Here is a 14,183-nt window from a genome sequence, read left to right on the forward strand (position 1 = left end):
TTCTTTCCAATTAAAAATAGTTCTGCAAACATTTGCAGTTTTGCATTTGCAAGGACTTAAAAAGCTATTATGGCTGATGCTGTAGATTACGTATTCATAAGTTACATGTGAACATCCTGGCTATTAATCTATGGACAAGACAATGCACACATAGTGCAATAAATGTCCAACTACGACTTCTTGCTGAGCTCTATAAAGCTGAATAATAAACTAAGTTGTCCATGCAGCCCTGAAGCTGTGCACCAAGCGTCCAGGTAAAACCCCTGCTGGTCACTTGGTGGCGGGCATCATGGAATACCCTTGAGGACTTGGCAGCCAATCAGAGCATGGCAGAGCTTCCTGCATGGGCCCAGCTCCCACTCACAAGGAGATGGATAAAAATAAAACAGTGCATGTTATGCCATACCTTCGCACGACACTGAGATGAGGGCTCGGCATGCTGGAGAGAGGCAGATATCTAATATTTATCAATGAGAGGAGGAACAGAGAAAAATAAATGGTTATTTATGATTGTCCTTGCTGAGGAAGGAGAGCACAGAGATCTGGAGAAGATACAGACCAGTGGGAGAGATATTGACTCTTAAATCTGTGTACTTGCTTATTCATAGTCACAGCAGCTGACGTACAGAACACAACAGGAGAATGCCAAACGGCAGATGGTCCTCAAACCAATTTTCTTCAGTATAAGTTAACAAATTACACATGCATTAACAAATCAAAAGAAACTGTCACCTGAGAGCCCTGAAACAAACTTGAAACCTGAAATGAAACTCTCTAGTTTCAATCTTACTTTTATGCATTATTTATAATCATAATAGTTCAGAGGTGATGCACAAATAGAGACTAGCTGCATCTGATTTTAATCAATTGACCAAATACTGTGTTAGAAAAACAAATTCTAGTTGACACAAGTCACTGTTCTGATGAGAATTAGATGGCCAGATTGGTTGTGTCCCAGGATGCACTGTACGATCAACAAGAGTAAAAAATCAAGATCTTGCATTTTTCATACCACCAAATCCCAAAACTGAGCACAATGCTCTTGGGATACACGACATTAGACGTAAAGCTGCCTCAGGGAAACTTCACCATCACACACCCGGAATTACATTCAGCAAACAGCTCAAACTGGTCAAAATCATTTACAGCTATGTGTTTTACCAGCATGTGTTTTTCTGAATAAAAATAAGAACTAACCAGCTTTGCCTGCATCTTGTCTGTCTGGAAATAAACTATGGCATCCAGCCTTTTTGCTTATAACCTGACATTTTAAGCAGCTAGATTGTAGATTGAAGTACAAATTTTAGTTAGGCCGAGCTCTCTCCCCCGTGGGTGGAAATTATACCATGCTAAAATGTTAAGTATACTTAAACCAGACTAGGTCAAACCCTTGTATATGGCTGGACCATGTCATATTTGCATTTTGTCTGGTGTCAGCAAGTTTCAGTCCTTTATCTGTCTGCTTCTCTCCTCCTCTCTGTGCTCACATATACAGTGTTTTAATACAGCTGAATTCACAGTAAAGCTGTTCTGATTTACATGTTTTTCTGTTTCTGTTATCAGACTAGGTATGGGACAATATGAAAAATTCATGTCACAATTATCCTGGCCAAAATAATTGCAATTCACAATATTATTGCGATAATCATGATGCTTTAAACTCTTAAAATGGCTCTAAAACATACTAAAATCACTTTTTCACATCTTATTTTTGTGGAAAAAAATCAAACATAAATAATTCCTGTGTTTTTTCAATCTGGCTCTATTTTTCACTTTTCTCAATTGTCCTTTGGACATCAAACAGTACTGCTAGCCTTGTGGCATAGAAACTGAGATGTGCCAAACCTTGGTCCTTGGTTTTTTGAATTAGACAGCATTTTCAAGTCACTCGTGAGGATATTAACAATTATCCACATTCACAATTATCCCCATGATGGAACTTCACCATGATCAACTTATTTTGAGTGTTTTTTATTGTGATGCAAGATAGAATTTATATATCTTCCCATCCCTATGTCAGACAATGGGACAAGTATGAAAAAGTGACTGAAACATGGCCCATTCCAGGCCAGTTTCAAGATGCTGCTCTGCACTACTAAAATCTTGATCTCATAACAGCAACACTATCTGACAAACACACATAACGATCTTGGCTATATTTACATGTAAAATGATTAATCAGAGAAAAAATTTAAAGCTCAGCCATGTCTGCTGCCATGCAGTCAGCATAGAGAGGTGTGTCTGCGGAGGGAAAGCCCAACTTCACACTCGGGAGGGGCGGCAATACTGGTGACTGTCTTCTACAGAAAGTGGCTCAGGTTTGTCCCAGAAGTAGTGAGATTTGTCAGTAGATCATTTCACTAAATCAATTTCAACAAGCAATGACCAGTGGGGAATGGGACATTCAGTACAACCATTGTTTCAACAGCCTTTCAGCACCTTTTCATGTTTTTCAAGATTAGTAAAGGTGCTTACACCTCATGTAGATGATAAGTCCCTGGTCCAACCACACAGGTGCTTTCACTTATATGTTTGATATGCCTGACTGGACCTCTCCTCAGGACTGTGTGGGTGTGCACAGACTGTGCTTGACTGACAACACCCTGTACACTATGACATAACAATCTACACGTCTAATATTCTTGTTAGAGGCTTTGGTGATCTGAGATTATTGCCAGCATAGCTCCGCCCGAAGTCTAATCAGCCACAATGGAAAACACCTGTGTGAGTGTGACAGTTATATGTGCTGACATATAATTAACAAGTTATATATTTCAGTTTAAGACAAGATAAAACCAACTTTATTAAGTTCAAAATGAAAATCAGTCAGGGGAAGCAGATATAAACAAAATGGAGACTGTGGTGCAACAACTTGTTGTAATGTTAGCGAGAGTGATCACGTCTGTCCAGCTCAAATTCATCACTATAAGCACATGATTAATATAACTCATTTCTTTTCCTTTTTCTTTATTTATCATGCTGATTATAATTTTTCAGAAATGTTGTATAGAAATTGACAGTTTCACTATTTGCTGATTTTGAGATAAAATAACATAAACTGCCCTGTGGCCCTCTCCTGCTCCAAGCCCAGTCTGAATGATCAGGGTGAAAGCATTACACACTGTAAACCACCAAAACATGAGCAGGCAAAATAACTCACGGAGTCACAGCAGTGAGGATATCACATGGCATCTAGTGCACACACAGCAAGCGCAGGTAGACACACACACACACACACACACACACACGCACACACACACACACACACACACACACACAAACACACACAGACACACACAGTGAATTTATGTTGGGAGAGCAGGCAGAGACAGTCGTTACCAGTCATTACACACTGTGGCAGTCAGAGAAGAGCCCAAACATATGACAGCTTGCAGTAGGAGGCAACAACAGTTTTATATTTTTCCATACGTTGTCATGTATGAAAAGACTACTTGATGACAGTTACCGAATGATTGAAACAGCATGTGCATAGGAATGATTCTATCTCAAGCGTCTTGATCCATACAAGTGGCTGATCACTGTAACTGTGATCACTATAAGCAGCTTCCACTGTTCTCTGCAGTGAGAAAAAATAAAAGCTGAAGGCTAAACAAGTCTGCATGTGAAAATAGTTTGGGAGAGACCATCAACACCGGTTGACTGGAGGTGGAGGTGAGATTTCAACTGTCAGTTTTAATATCTGTCAACAGTAGTATGCTAGCTAGCATTAGCCTCAAGGGCTGGCATGTTTACTGTTGCTTGACAACACAGTCACCTGCTCCAGGACTGATGTATGCATATGTACCATTCTGATTTTAAATCCTAAATATCAAATGTTTGGTATTTTCGGGGTGGCACTGATAGGGCTGTGAGCAATTTGTTAGGTTTAAGACTGGATCTGTGAACCACACACATTACAAGATAATCTGGGCCAAACATCAGTAGCAACCAGAGTTCTCCTTCAATTCCTGGGAGGGGTGAAATCAGGATAAATCAGCCCCAAACTCCTGTAGCCTGACCCTGGTTTAACTTTTCCTACACTGTCACCGGCAAGTCAAAGCTTTCACTAATCCTGAGACTGCATTCTGCAAATTTCCCCACTGCAGGGCTAATAAAGGACTGTCTTATCTCTACTACTACACGATGATAAATCAAAACATTTGGTGCATTCATGGTCCCCTGAAGATGACCTAATGACTTAGGTGATCCTCTGACTTTTCTTCAAGCACCATAATCAGGTCCAAATATTTTATTTATCCAAATACCTGTGAAAGTAATGACAATCAGATCAGCCTCAGCTGTACTTATAAATTACAGTATGAATAAATTCTGATTCGTAAATGTTAGCATGCTAACATGCTAAACTAAGATGGTGAACATGGTAACCATTCTGCCTGCTTAACATTATTATCTTTGTATTGTCATGTGATCATGTTAGCATGCTGACAGCCTCCCAGAGCTGCAAGCATGGCTACCACCAACCAATAAATGATCCCAGGAAGTTATGGATTTAAAGTTATCTATCTACTTATTTATTCAGACATTTTAAAGTCTTCCTTTCCTGTCTGGCCACATGACATTAACCTTACACATGAAGACTAATCAGAATCAGATAGCAACAAATAGACATAAAATTTGCACAGAGTTATTGTGATAGTATTAAGAATTAATAAGCATCAAGATTGATTGTTTTTACAATGTTGTCACATGGACTGCACCAGTGGAGAAATTGCAAAATGAACTCTTACCAGGACATGTCCATTTACCAATACCTCTGAATAATGGATGAACAAGCTTTCAAACTCGACAAAGGCTGTTTCCCGTGCACACACAGAGCACTCAGAAAGCCATTTCAACCCTTGTGCAGTCTAATGAGGCATTAGGCATTACTAAAAGCAATAGCAATACACACACAAATACACAGTAAGAGCATAGTGACATATCCACCACTGTGTGACACCAGTTTTGAAATATATGACTCTTTGCGATTGCCTTGGGAAAAAAGATAGAAGTCATATGTCTGCTGTTTGAGGCCAGAGGGCTTGAGAGAGACCAACTTGACGTTTTAATGTTTAAATTAGATCCCATTCTCCAAAACCAAAGGGCAGCTGGAGGCTGGAGAAATGAAAACAGCATCCTCTCAGCAAAACAGGTCACCGTTTTCATTTCCAGTCTACCAACATACAGTATGTTGTAGCACTTTAATATTATCAGATCTACGCATGTTGTCAGTGTCAAATATCATGACTGCATTGTACACTCAGCTCAAATTAGCATTTGAGGGCTGAAAGAATGCAAATTCATGAAGCTGACTGCAAATACACAGGGCCTACGAGTAAATCTCATTACTGAAATTACAAACAGGTGTTGAAATTGTGCAGTACATATTGTTGAATATGTTGCACCAACCTCTCATAATCCCAGGCAATTATCTATTAATTAAACTGATCATGAGATGGGATAGGTCAAGATCCGAGGGGCTTACCACCTTGACTAAACAATTTCCTGAGGCAAACCAGATCAAATTATTTCCCACCTTATTTCTCCATCCCCCAAAAACAAACAGTTTGCACATTCATCTGAAATGAAATCACATCCTGACATCCCAGACCGTCCAATCAGCAGAGTCCCACAATACGCTGCACACTAAGTTAATAATATGAAATTTAACACTGGAGCTGGTCTACAGCCAATGCAATACTACAATTTTAGTGTTCATACATTGAAAATAACATTAACATGCAACAGTATCTTATTACAACTTACACAAACAACACAGTTAATATGCAATTAACACCTTCATCCTCTGTTCCCTCATTACAGGCCTACAGTGTCTGTTTAGATTATCTATTGTCACATTGTCCTTCTACATCTCCAGAGATCAGTACCTTTTAATTAAACATTAATAAAATAAATACAGCCAATTACCTTCATTAATTCTAATGAAAACTTGTAGAATTCCTCAACACAGATATTGTATTTCCAGCCCAAACTCTTTCCATCTTCCTGTACACGGAGAACTAAATAATGCATAAATCTATTTGGTACACCAAATCATTAAGTCCATTCTGCTAATTAAACACTGATAAATGAAGTTTATGTAATGACTTGGGCTGCAACAACATGTTCAACAAGAGTATGTTCAAGATGACTCATAGAAATACATGGATTTAAAACAAAAGACTCTCTGGCTATGTCTGGGAGTGGGAGTAAATTGTCTACAGACTGAAAACCGAATGTCTGACAAATCTGTGCAGTTAAGTTAGTTTGAGAACTGTCATCTCACTACAAATGTTTTGAGACGAACACTGTGTTGACTGGACTGTGATGAATACAGCTGACTAATGTTTTATGCCCTTTACTGTTAATTAACTGAAATTTAATTATCCAGGTGTCCATAAGGTGCAATTTCCTTTGTTAAAGGAACAACAAGGACAGCACAGGAACATGTTGGGCTAATATTGACCAAAGTGCAGTATTGGTAAGAATGAGGTTAGATTCTGTTTTTTCCTTTACCCTCTTGTGTGAAATGAACGTGCTGTAAATGAACATGATGTATTATGTATTGATGTGTAGGTTTAGGGAGAGATGCTGGTATTGCTTTGTCAGGAGAACAGGAGGAGGAGGAGGTCACAAGGAGATCTGGAGGTGATTCTCTAAGTGATTTTTCTGGTCATAAGTACTTGGGCTGTGAGGATAACAGGATAACCGTGGTCGTACCGTGGTAGTACTGTGGTCATGTGATGCCTGCCGCGGGGTTGAACTCATTACTGTCATCACCACAACCTTTTGTATTTCATTTTTTCAAGAGAGTGAGAGAGAGAGAGCAAGAGAGAGGTCATATGTAGTTAACCCCCATGCCGAAGGGATATGTTGCTTTTTACCGCGGTAATAAAAAATCCATATCATCCCAGCACCTAATAGGTACACAGGCAGTGAAGGGTTAATGGATGACAGCTGAATGTACATTTTCAGCTAAACCTAAACTCAGCATGTTTTTCCATCTGTGTATAGAGACAGATGTTCTGGAGAATAACCACTGAATCCTTCTCTTCATGCTGCATGTTTAAAATAGAGAGGATCACACCGAGTTTTTTTTATTCCACTTTCATCCCTCTGCTGCAGCTCCCTGTGGCTTTGGAAAATAAATAATGAGTATTTAATTTAAATTTATTTTATTTTAGTTCGTTAGTATTTTAAATGTAATTCTAAATTTGAAGATTATGGTGATCTTGTAACATTAAAATAAAACGTGTTTAATTTTAAGTCGCTCAAAATATGCGTCACAACCGCCGATGTGGGACACCCGCCGGCACGCGATTTATTGAGCTTTTCGACCCCCAGTAGGCCAACCATGGATATATCCAAGAAAAGAAAAGTTTTTGTAGAAAACAGAATGTTTAATGCTACGTGCGCAGATTCATTAGCTTTCACGGCTGACGAGGAAAACTCAAACAGACATTGAGTATTTTATTTGAAAGTAACCTTCAACCCAGCGTCTTTTTTTTCGGAGTTCAAAATGTTTTTGTTGCATGCAGAAATAAAATTTCATTTTCTCTGTAGCAGTTCATTGATTTCATAAATGCAACACACTATAGTTTTTTTTATACATAGCATAAAGGTAAAAAACGATATACGCAGTGTTATCTTCATTTTAGATGTCAAAAGGGTTTTGTGGCTCCCAGTGTTTTCTTTTCTGTGGGAAACGGGTCCAAATGGCTCTTTGAATGTTTAAGGTTGCATACCCCTGCCCTAAACCATAAACTATGGGTGGTCCGACAATCTTATATCATGGACGATCTTATTTTGGCATATGATCTACTTTTCAGATGAATCGCACCAATCGTGTCATTAAAAGATACTGTATTTAGATATTTAATTTTAGAAGGTTAATTGCTGCTAACCAGCCAATGGTTAACTGTTAAACAACCAGCCCGCTAACTAAAACTGGCAGCAGTAGTCCATGTTCTGCTCTGCAGGCTCGGTGATCCACCACCATCACCAGCTGTAGTCCAAGACGGTGGAGTTACAGTCCGCCCCAAGAAGCGGTGAGCAGAAAAACATCAAAAGAAAGAAGTGTCAAAGCGGTGAATATGGGCGGTATATAAAAAGCCTGGGAGAGAACTGGGGGCGGACACAGTGGATGACATCTGGAACAAAGGGTTGAGGTTTGTTAAAACATGTTCTATCAATGCATGGCACTGTCTGATTCAGTTTAAAGTCCTACACAGACTGCATTACTAAAAGGTAAAACTGCATGGAATATATTCCCTGATGTATCGCCAGTACATAGTACTACCCAGCTTTCTTTCTTTGTTTGTTTGTGTGTTTGTGTGTGTGTGTGTGTGTGTGTGTGTGTGTGTGTGTGTGTGTGTGTGTGTGTGTGTGTTATTGTTGAATGAAAGTATTACGTCCATTCTACAAATTTTGAATCACAACATCCAGTCAGGAGTTTCACAATATAATCAGAGCGGAAACTGGATGCAGATTTTTGATTAAGATTGTGGATTGTGATCCTACCCAAAAGGATTGTCATATGATCTTTTGGCCAGATCTTCCACCCCTAGAACGAGTTACTCAGTTGATCACTAGAATAATTCCTCCTCATTAAATTTGTAAATCAAACTTGTTTAAACCAGGACTGACTGTGCCAGTTAGTGGTTATAATGAATCCAAATATGGCACTAAACACTTCTGCTTTTACTGCTGTTGCTGTTTGTACAACACACTTTACATCCTGATGGCTAATAGAAACAGGGCAACATGGGCATCCCACTGGAGTCTTCAAGACCCTTTTCTTGCTCCTGGCAAACAACCAGACCCGGTAAATATGTTGTTTTCATGTGCACTGGGAGAACAGTGGGTCAAATAGATGTGGCACTGGTTTATGCTCACATGCATCACATGGATATAAAGACAACTTCACTAAATAGAAGGAGCCTTGGTCAAATAGGATCTTGTTTCGCAGTACACCAAGCCTTTGAGTTTTGTACTACATTAGAGGCACAGTCCATGCTCCACAGTAACAACAGGGTCCACCAACATTACAGAAGAATGCCTGATAACCACACTCTCAAACTGACACTCAAACAGGTCTATGTTTCAATTATGACTATGAGAAATACACAAAATGCAGACAGAAGTGTACTTCTAGTGTAATCTAGTGTAGCCTTATCAAGTTTTGAGGAAAAGTTGAAACCAGAGATCTAAACAAAATGTTCTGACCATTCAAATTGAACATTCATGATTGGGACAATAGGGAAATGCTGACTCAGGGTTGATGTCACATTATGAAATCCTAGTTTGTTTTTACCTTTAGATCTTTGTTCCACAGCAGAAACAAAACAAGCATTGTTACCATTGTGCTTGGGATCAAGGCTTGCCTTTACTCCGAGGCTAAACTCTCCCATAGCTAAAGCTATGTGTGGGACAAAGTACTCAGCTTCCAAAGAGCCATTTAGGTTCCAGCAAGAAAATAAACAATAAGAAAAAAAACAAGAGTCTGGAGATGCTTTCCTGTCCATCAAAGGATGCTGACAGGATGAGCATTATAAAAGGACTGATGAATAACAGAAATATTTAGCATCTGATCAGAAAGTATACAAACTGATGTAACACTTCTAAGAATAGCAATCCCTGAATATGTTGACAGCGTGAGTAGGCATTAGAAGCATTAGAGTGGTCCTTCTCTCCTGTGGCCCCACAGCATCTCTGCCACCTGTTTCTCTGGAAGTTGTCTGGTGATGACTGATTCATGTCTTAGTCCACAGTTATATAAAACACTCCCTAATATGTTAAAGTGCCAGTGTGTAGGCATCTAGCAGTGAGGTTGCAGACTGCAGCCAACTGAATACCGCTCCCCTCACCCCCACCTTTCAAAGTGTGTAGAAAAACCTACAGTGGCCTTCAGGCAACGTAAAAGCATGAAAGACACTCTCTAGAGCCTGTGTTTGGTTTGTCCATTCTAGGCTACTGTACTGTGCATAATGGCGGGCTATGCAGAAGAGGACCCGCTTCCTATGTAGATGTGAAAGGAAAACAATTCTTAGTTTCAGGTGGTTATACACTATCGAAGACAGAAATATGAATATTATATTTCTATTTCTGCCAACAGATCCCCCTAAATCCTACACTGGAGTTCAACATAGCTTGCCTCCGCACCATGAGTCCCTGTAGAACCTTCTGCATGCTGCTCACACTGGCATCTCAATAAGACAATATATTCACAGTCAGATCGACTGTATGGAACAGTGCTGATTAAAAACATTATTTTTATTTTTTTTAAATGACAGACCTCATCAAAAAACCCAATGAATAATTTTAAGGCAGGCTCAGTGAAGGCTATAAAAGGCTGTGCTCAGGCTAAAGCATCCCCATGATGAGGGCTCATCTGGGGAGCTGGAGAAAGGGTAAACACTGATGGAGACCTGCTGAACTCAGTGGAGTGTCACGTCCCATGCTGAGTAAATGACAGCCTTCCTCCACAGTGGGGATTTTATTCACAGAGCCGTTCTGCTTGAACAACTGGTAAATGGGATCCTCGATCTCTCGCCTTCGAAAGATCTCACATTAAGCAAGAGCCCAATCTATTTCTAAGACACACAATTTACAAAGAATGGTCTACTAAAAGTCTCTCCAGCTGAACAATGTAGTGCACAGGGTAAGAGGTTACATTTGTAAGAGCAGCACCCACCCCGGAAATTTTATTCCTGGTCTTAAACTGTGTCATCAGGTATTGCCTCCAAAATCTTTTTGCTGCCACGCAGGTGGGCAGAACTGAATCAGACAGTTTCTCTACATCACTGCCTGGGCAGCAGACAGATTTGCAATCCTGTTTTATTCTGGGCAGAGTGAGGCTGTGCTTTCCCGTGGGCCTTTGGGAACACACCCACTCAGCTGTGTGCAGCATATGTATAGAGCTACCATCGCTCTGTTTGGTATTCATTTGCTGCAGACCAGCTCCTGAAAGCAATAAGTCTGAGGATGTAACAGATTATTTAAAAACAATAAACCTACAGTGATCAATATCATTTTTAGGACCTTCCATTTTTCTTACCATCTTAAGGTTAGTGCAATACACGCGTTTTTTTTGGAGAAATCTTTGGTTAGAAATAGAAAAACAAGTAAGGAGGCCAGACTGAGAAAGTGCACACATGCCTCAGGGCATGTGTTCCTGCCCAAAGCCATGGACTGAGGGACTAGCCTGGCACATCACTGGGACTGATGCCTTTTCATCAATTATCCCGACTAATGGGCAGCTGAGCCAATCAATAGCAGATCAACGCTGTCAGGGACTTGTTTCCTCCAATCCATCACAGAAGAAGAACGACTTCCCGGGAAGACGCAATGAGATTTGAAATGAAAGGGATGACTAGTTATCCTGAGATGCAGCCAGATTATCAAATGTTACAGCAAACAGAGACGCTACTCGGGAATGTAGGCTGGACCCCCACAGACTTCAATCTTCCTGCTGGAACATCGGGCCTCTGTCAAGTCAATGTTGACAGCCTATCTTCAAACCCTCATTCAAGGTAAATCCCACAAGTTGAAGATCTGTTAACTCTATTTACTCCATAACTTGTTGGCTGTGTCACACTGCAGCATCCGGTCTCAGTGGAATGTGAGGATGTTGGGGCCTCCAGATCCCTCAAAAGAACAGATATTATGAAGGTGTGTTTAAGATTCAAACCTATATTTATCCGTAATATCCTTTAATTTTTTGAGATCGGCTCCACTCTGCTCTAACCTGCACAGCTTAGCTCAATGATCTCACCTACTCCACCCTTACATGCCCGAGGCTGTCTACAGAGCACGACAAGCTATGGCACAACAAGGAAAAATTTTGTTTTGACTAATTTCTAAGACACGGTGGTTTTAATGTTACTGTTAAGACGTGTAGCTTTTTGGGTGTGTTAGCCTGGTTCATTTATCACACAGCACCAAACCAAGCTCATGTGGCCCATTTGTTGATCATATCCTAAACTGGTGGTACTGCAGTGGTGAAAAGATTCATCTGTTCAATAACTCAAATGTGCTTTCAAACACACAGTTTAATCTTTAAATTGCCACATAAATATGACACTTTATTCTGTGTCTTTATGATTAGTCATAACATGCTGAGCTATTAAAGTTTCCAAACACAGATGAAAAATGAACACATGTAGAGGTAAGGTGCCAACCATGAATTAATGTTCCTGGTTGGGCTTTAGCTGTACTGTATCCTACATATAGAAAATAAACTGCTGCTTAAAGCTTGACTATTTACAACACCTTCTGAAAACAGAAATTTGATAAAACATCTATCAAGCAATAGATGTTTATAAAATTTCTGTGACCAATATATTTGATGTATCAGCTGACATTAATGTTCTTTACACAATCTATAACATTAATAAATGCTGGTGATGAGTTTCCCTTAAATCTAGTTAATTTAATCTAATACAAACTAAGATTCGGATAAATCGATGGAATCAAACATTGTGAGTGTTAGTTCTCAGTGTCCAATAGGTTTCACGCTCATGGCTGGATACAAGAGGGATTAAAATTACTGGTGGGATATTTTGTAATTCACCACAAATTTACTTGTAAATCTCTCAATAAGTCACCAAATGACTAAGTTCTAATATATAATTATATACATCATATATCAATAATATATTACCAGTTTGATAACATGATTTAGTTACAGTATTTTAATGACTATTATCATGCTGGTTCTCAAATAGTTGTTGTCCATGTGGCTGTTCTGTCCCAATCAATGGTTTCTCTAAGCTTTTCCTATTTCAGTTTTCTTCTTCCTCTGAGACTTTTATCACACACAAACCCACTGTTTGACATGTGACACTGACTGATCATACACACCTGAACATTGGTGAAAGGTAAATACTAAAGTTACTGTCTGTTCACAGAGTCAGTTCATGTAATACGGCAAAGCTGAGTTTTAACTTTAAGGCGGCGACTCAGACCCTCTTTGTTTTTGTTAGCATTTCATCCATGGCACACCCACAGCAGAAGGAAGTGGAGTAAGCTGTGACTTCTTGGGTTTTGAGCATGATGATTCATGAATGGTGACATGTTAACCCCTGCTAAACATAGATGACAACCTAAATATCTGTGCTATAAAGACATCACACTTTCCAAAGACATTATATAAAGTTTAAAGGAGCTGGAACATTTGAGACAAAGCAAATGCAACAAGTCAACCCACATAAAAATCGCAGCAGTGTTCTCACCACATTTCATCTCCAACCTCCTCTTGATTCACACCTGCAACATAGTCTCATTGTTGAATGTTTGTCTCAGTTTCTGTGAGGAAATGGGTGCACGTACAGGCTCCACCTACATTATCTACACATCAAGTCACGGAAGCTGTTTTTAAAAGTCAGCATTAAATCAAACCTAACAGGTTCTTTCCTATACTGAGCCACGGCCTTGTATATTAATAGATGAAAATATGTGATATCCAATAGAAGCTGAGAAGGTCCTGTTTCTGCACCAACAGTATGCAGAAAGGCCGTCTGTCAATCTTCAATGGTGTATTGTTACCAATCCAGACAGAACAGTCTGTGGCTTCTGTTTGCATCAAGTATTTTTCTCTTCCCTCCACTTATCAACGTCTGTATAACATGTGCATGTGTGTGACAATATGTGGTATCTATATCTGCATCTGTGGTTTCAGAGCCTCAGTGAAGAAATATGTCAGCTGCTTGGTTCCTGGGCAAGTCAAAACCCAGCGTTTCATTTACTCAGAAAGCTGTTTCCTGGAAACACCGTGATTGATGCATTCGACAACCAACTGAACCCTACTTTGAAGCAGATTGGTCCAGTGATTCAGCAGTATTTTGCGTCATGACAATCTCTATGCAGTCAAAGATGCAAGATGGCATTTTGATTCAGTGAGCAAAATCGTGGCAGCCATGCGGATGCATCTACCAAATGTATTCCCGTCTGTTTGTCTGAGGTGAAATGAAGCATGCAGCAGGGGATTACCTCCAAACAATTGGCTTTTCCAAAGTACCATGCAGTATTGCTCCTTTGAAAACTTGCCTATGGCAAAACATCTATGACCCAATAGATGCAGAGCAATAATCTGAGGTGTTCTAACAATGACCTGGTTGATTGCTCTGAGGCTGAAACTGGTGAAATGCTGTTCCCACCAGGGAAGTGGGCACAGAGACTTGGAA

At 39.8% G+C, this 14,183-nt stretch overlaps 1 protein-coding gene across 3 annotated transcripts in view; it reads right to left on the reverse strand.

Moving 5' to 3' along the window:
* Nucleotides 1–14,183, reverse strand: part of rab6ba (RAB6B, member RAS oncogene family a) — a 57,093-nt gene that overhangs the window by 39,014 nt on the left and 3,896 nt on the right. The window contains exon 1 of one of the 3 annotated variants that reach the window (XM_071487173.1): nucleotides 13,233–13,260. The exons of the other annotated variants lie outside the window; for them this stretch is intronic. Within the exon in view, the coding sequence (XP_071343274.1) occupies nucleotides 13,233–13,242 (10 nt within the window). The 5' untranslated portion in view covers nucleotides 13,243–13,260. Of the gene's footprint in view, nucleotides 1–13,232; nucleotides 13,261–14,183 lie in introns of those variants that run through there. 3 annotated transcript variants of the gene reach the window in all.

Source organism: Trachinotus anak, unplaced genomic scaffold (assembly GCF_046630095.1).
Source record: "Trachinotus anak isolate AG129_WGS33_773 ecotype Australia unplaced genomic scaffold, CSIRO_AGI_Tana_v1 ptg000010l, whole genome shotgun sequence".
NCBI lineage: Eukaryota > Metazoa > Chordata > Actinopteri > Carangiformes > Carangidae > Trachinotus > Trachinotus anak.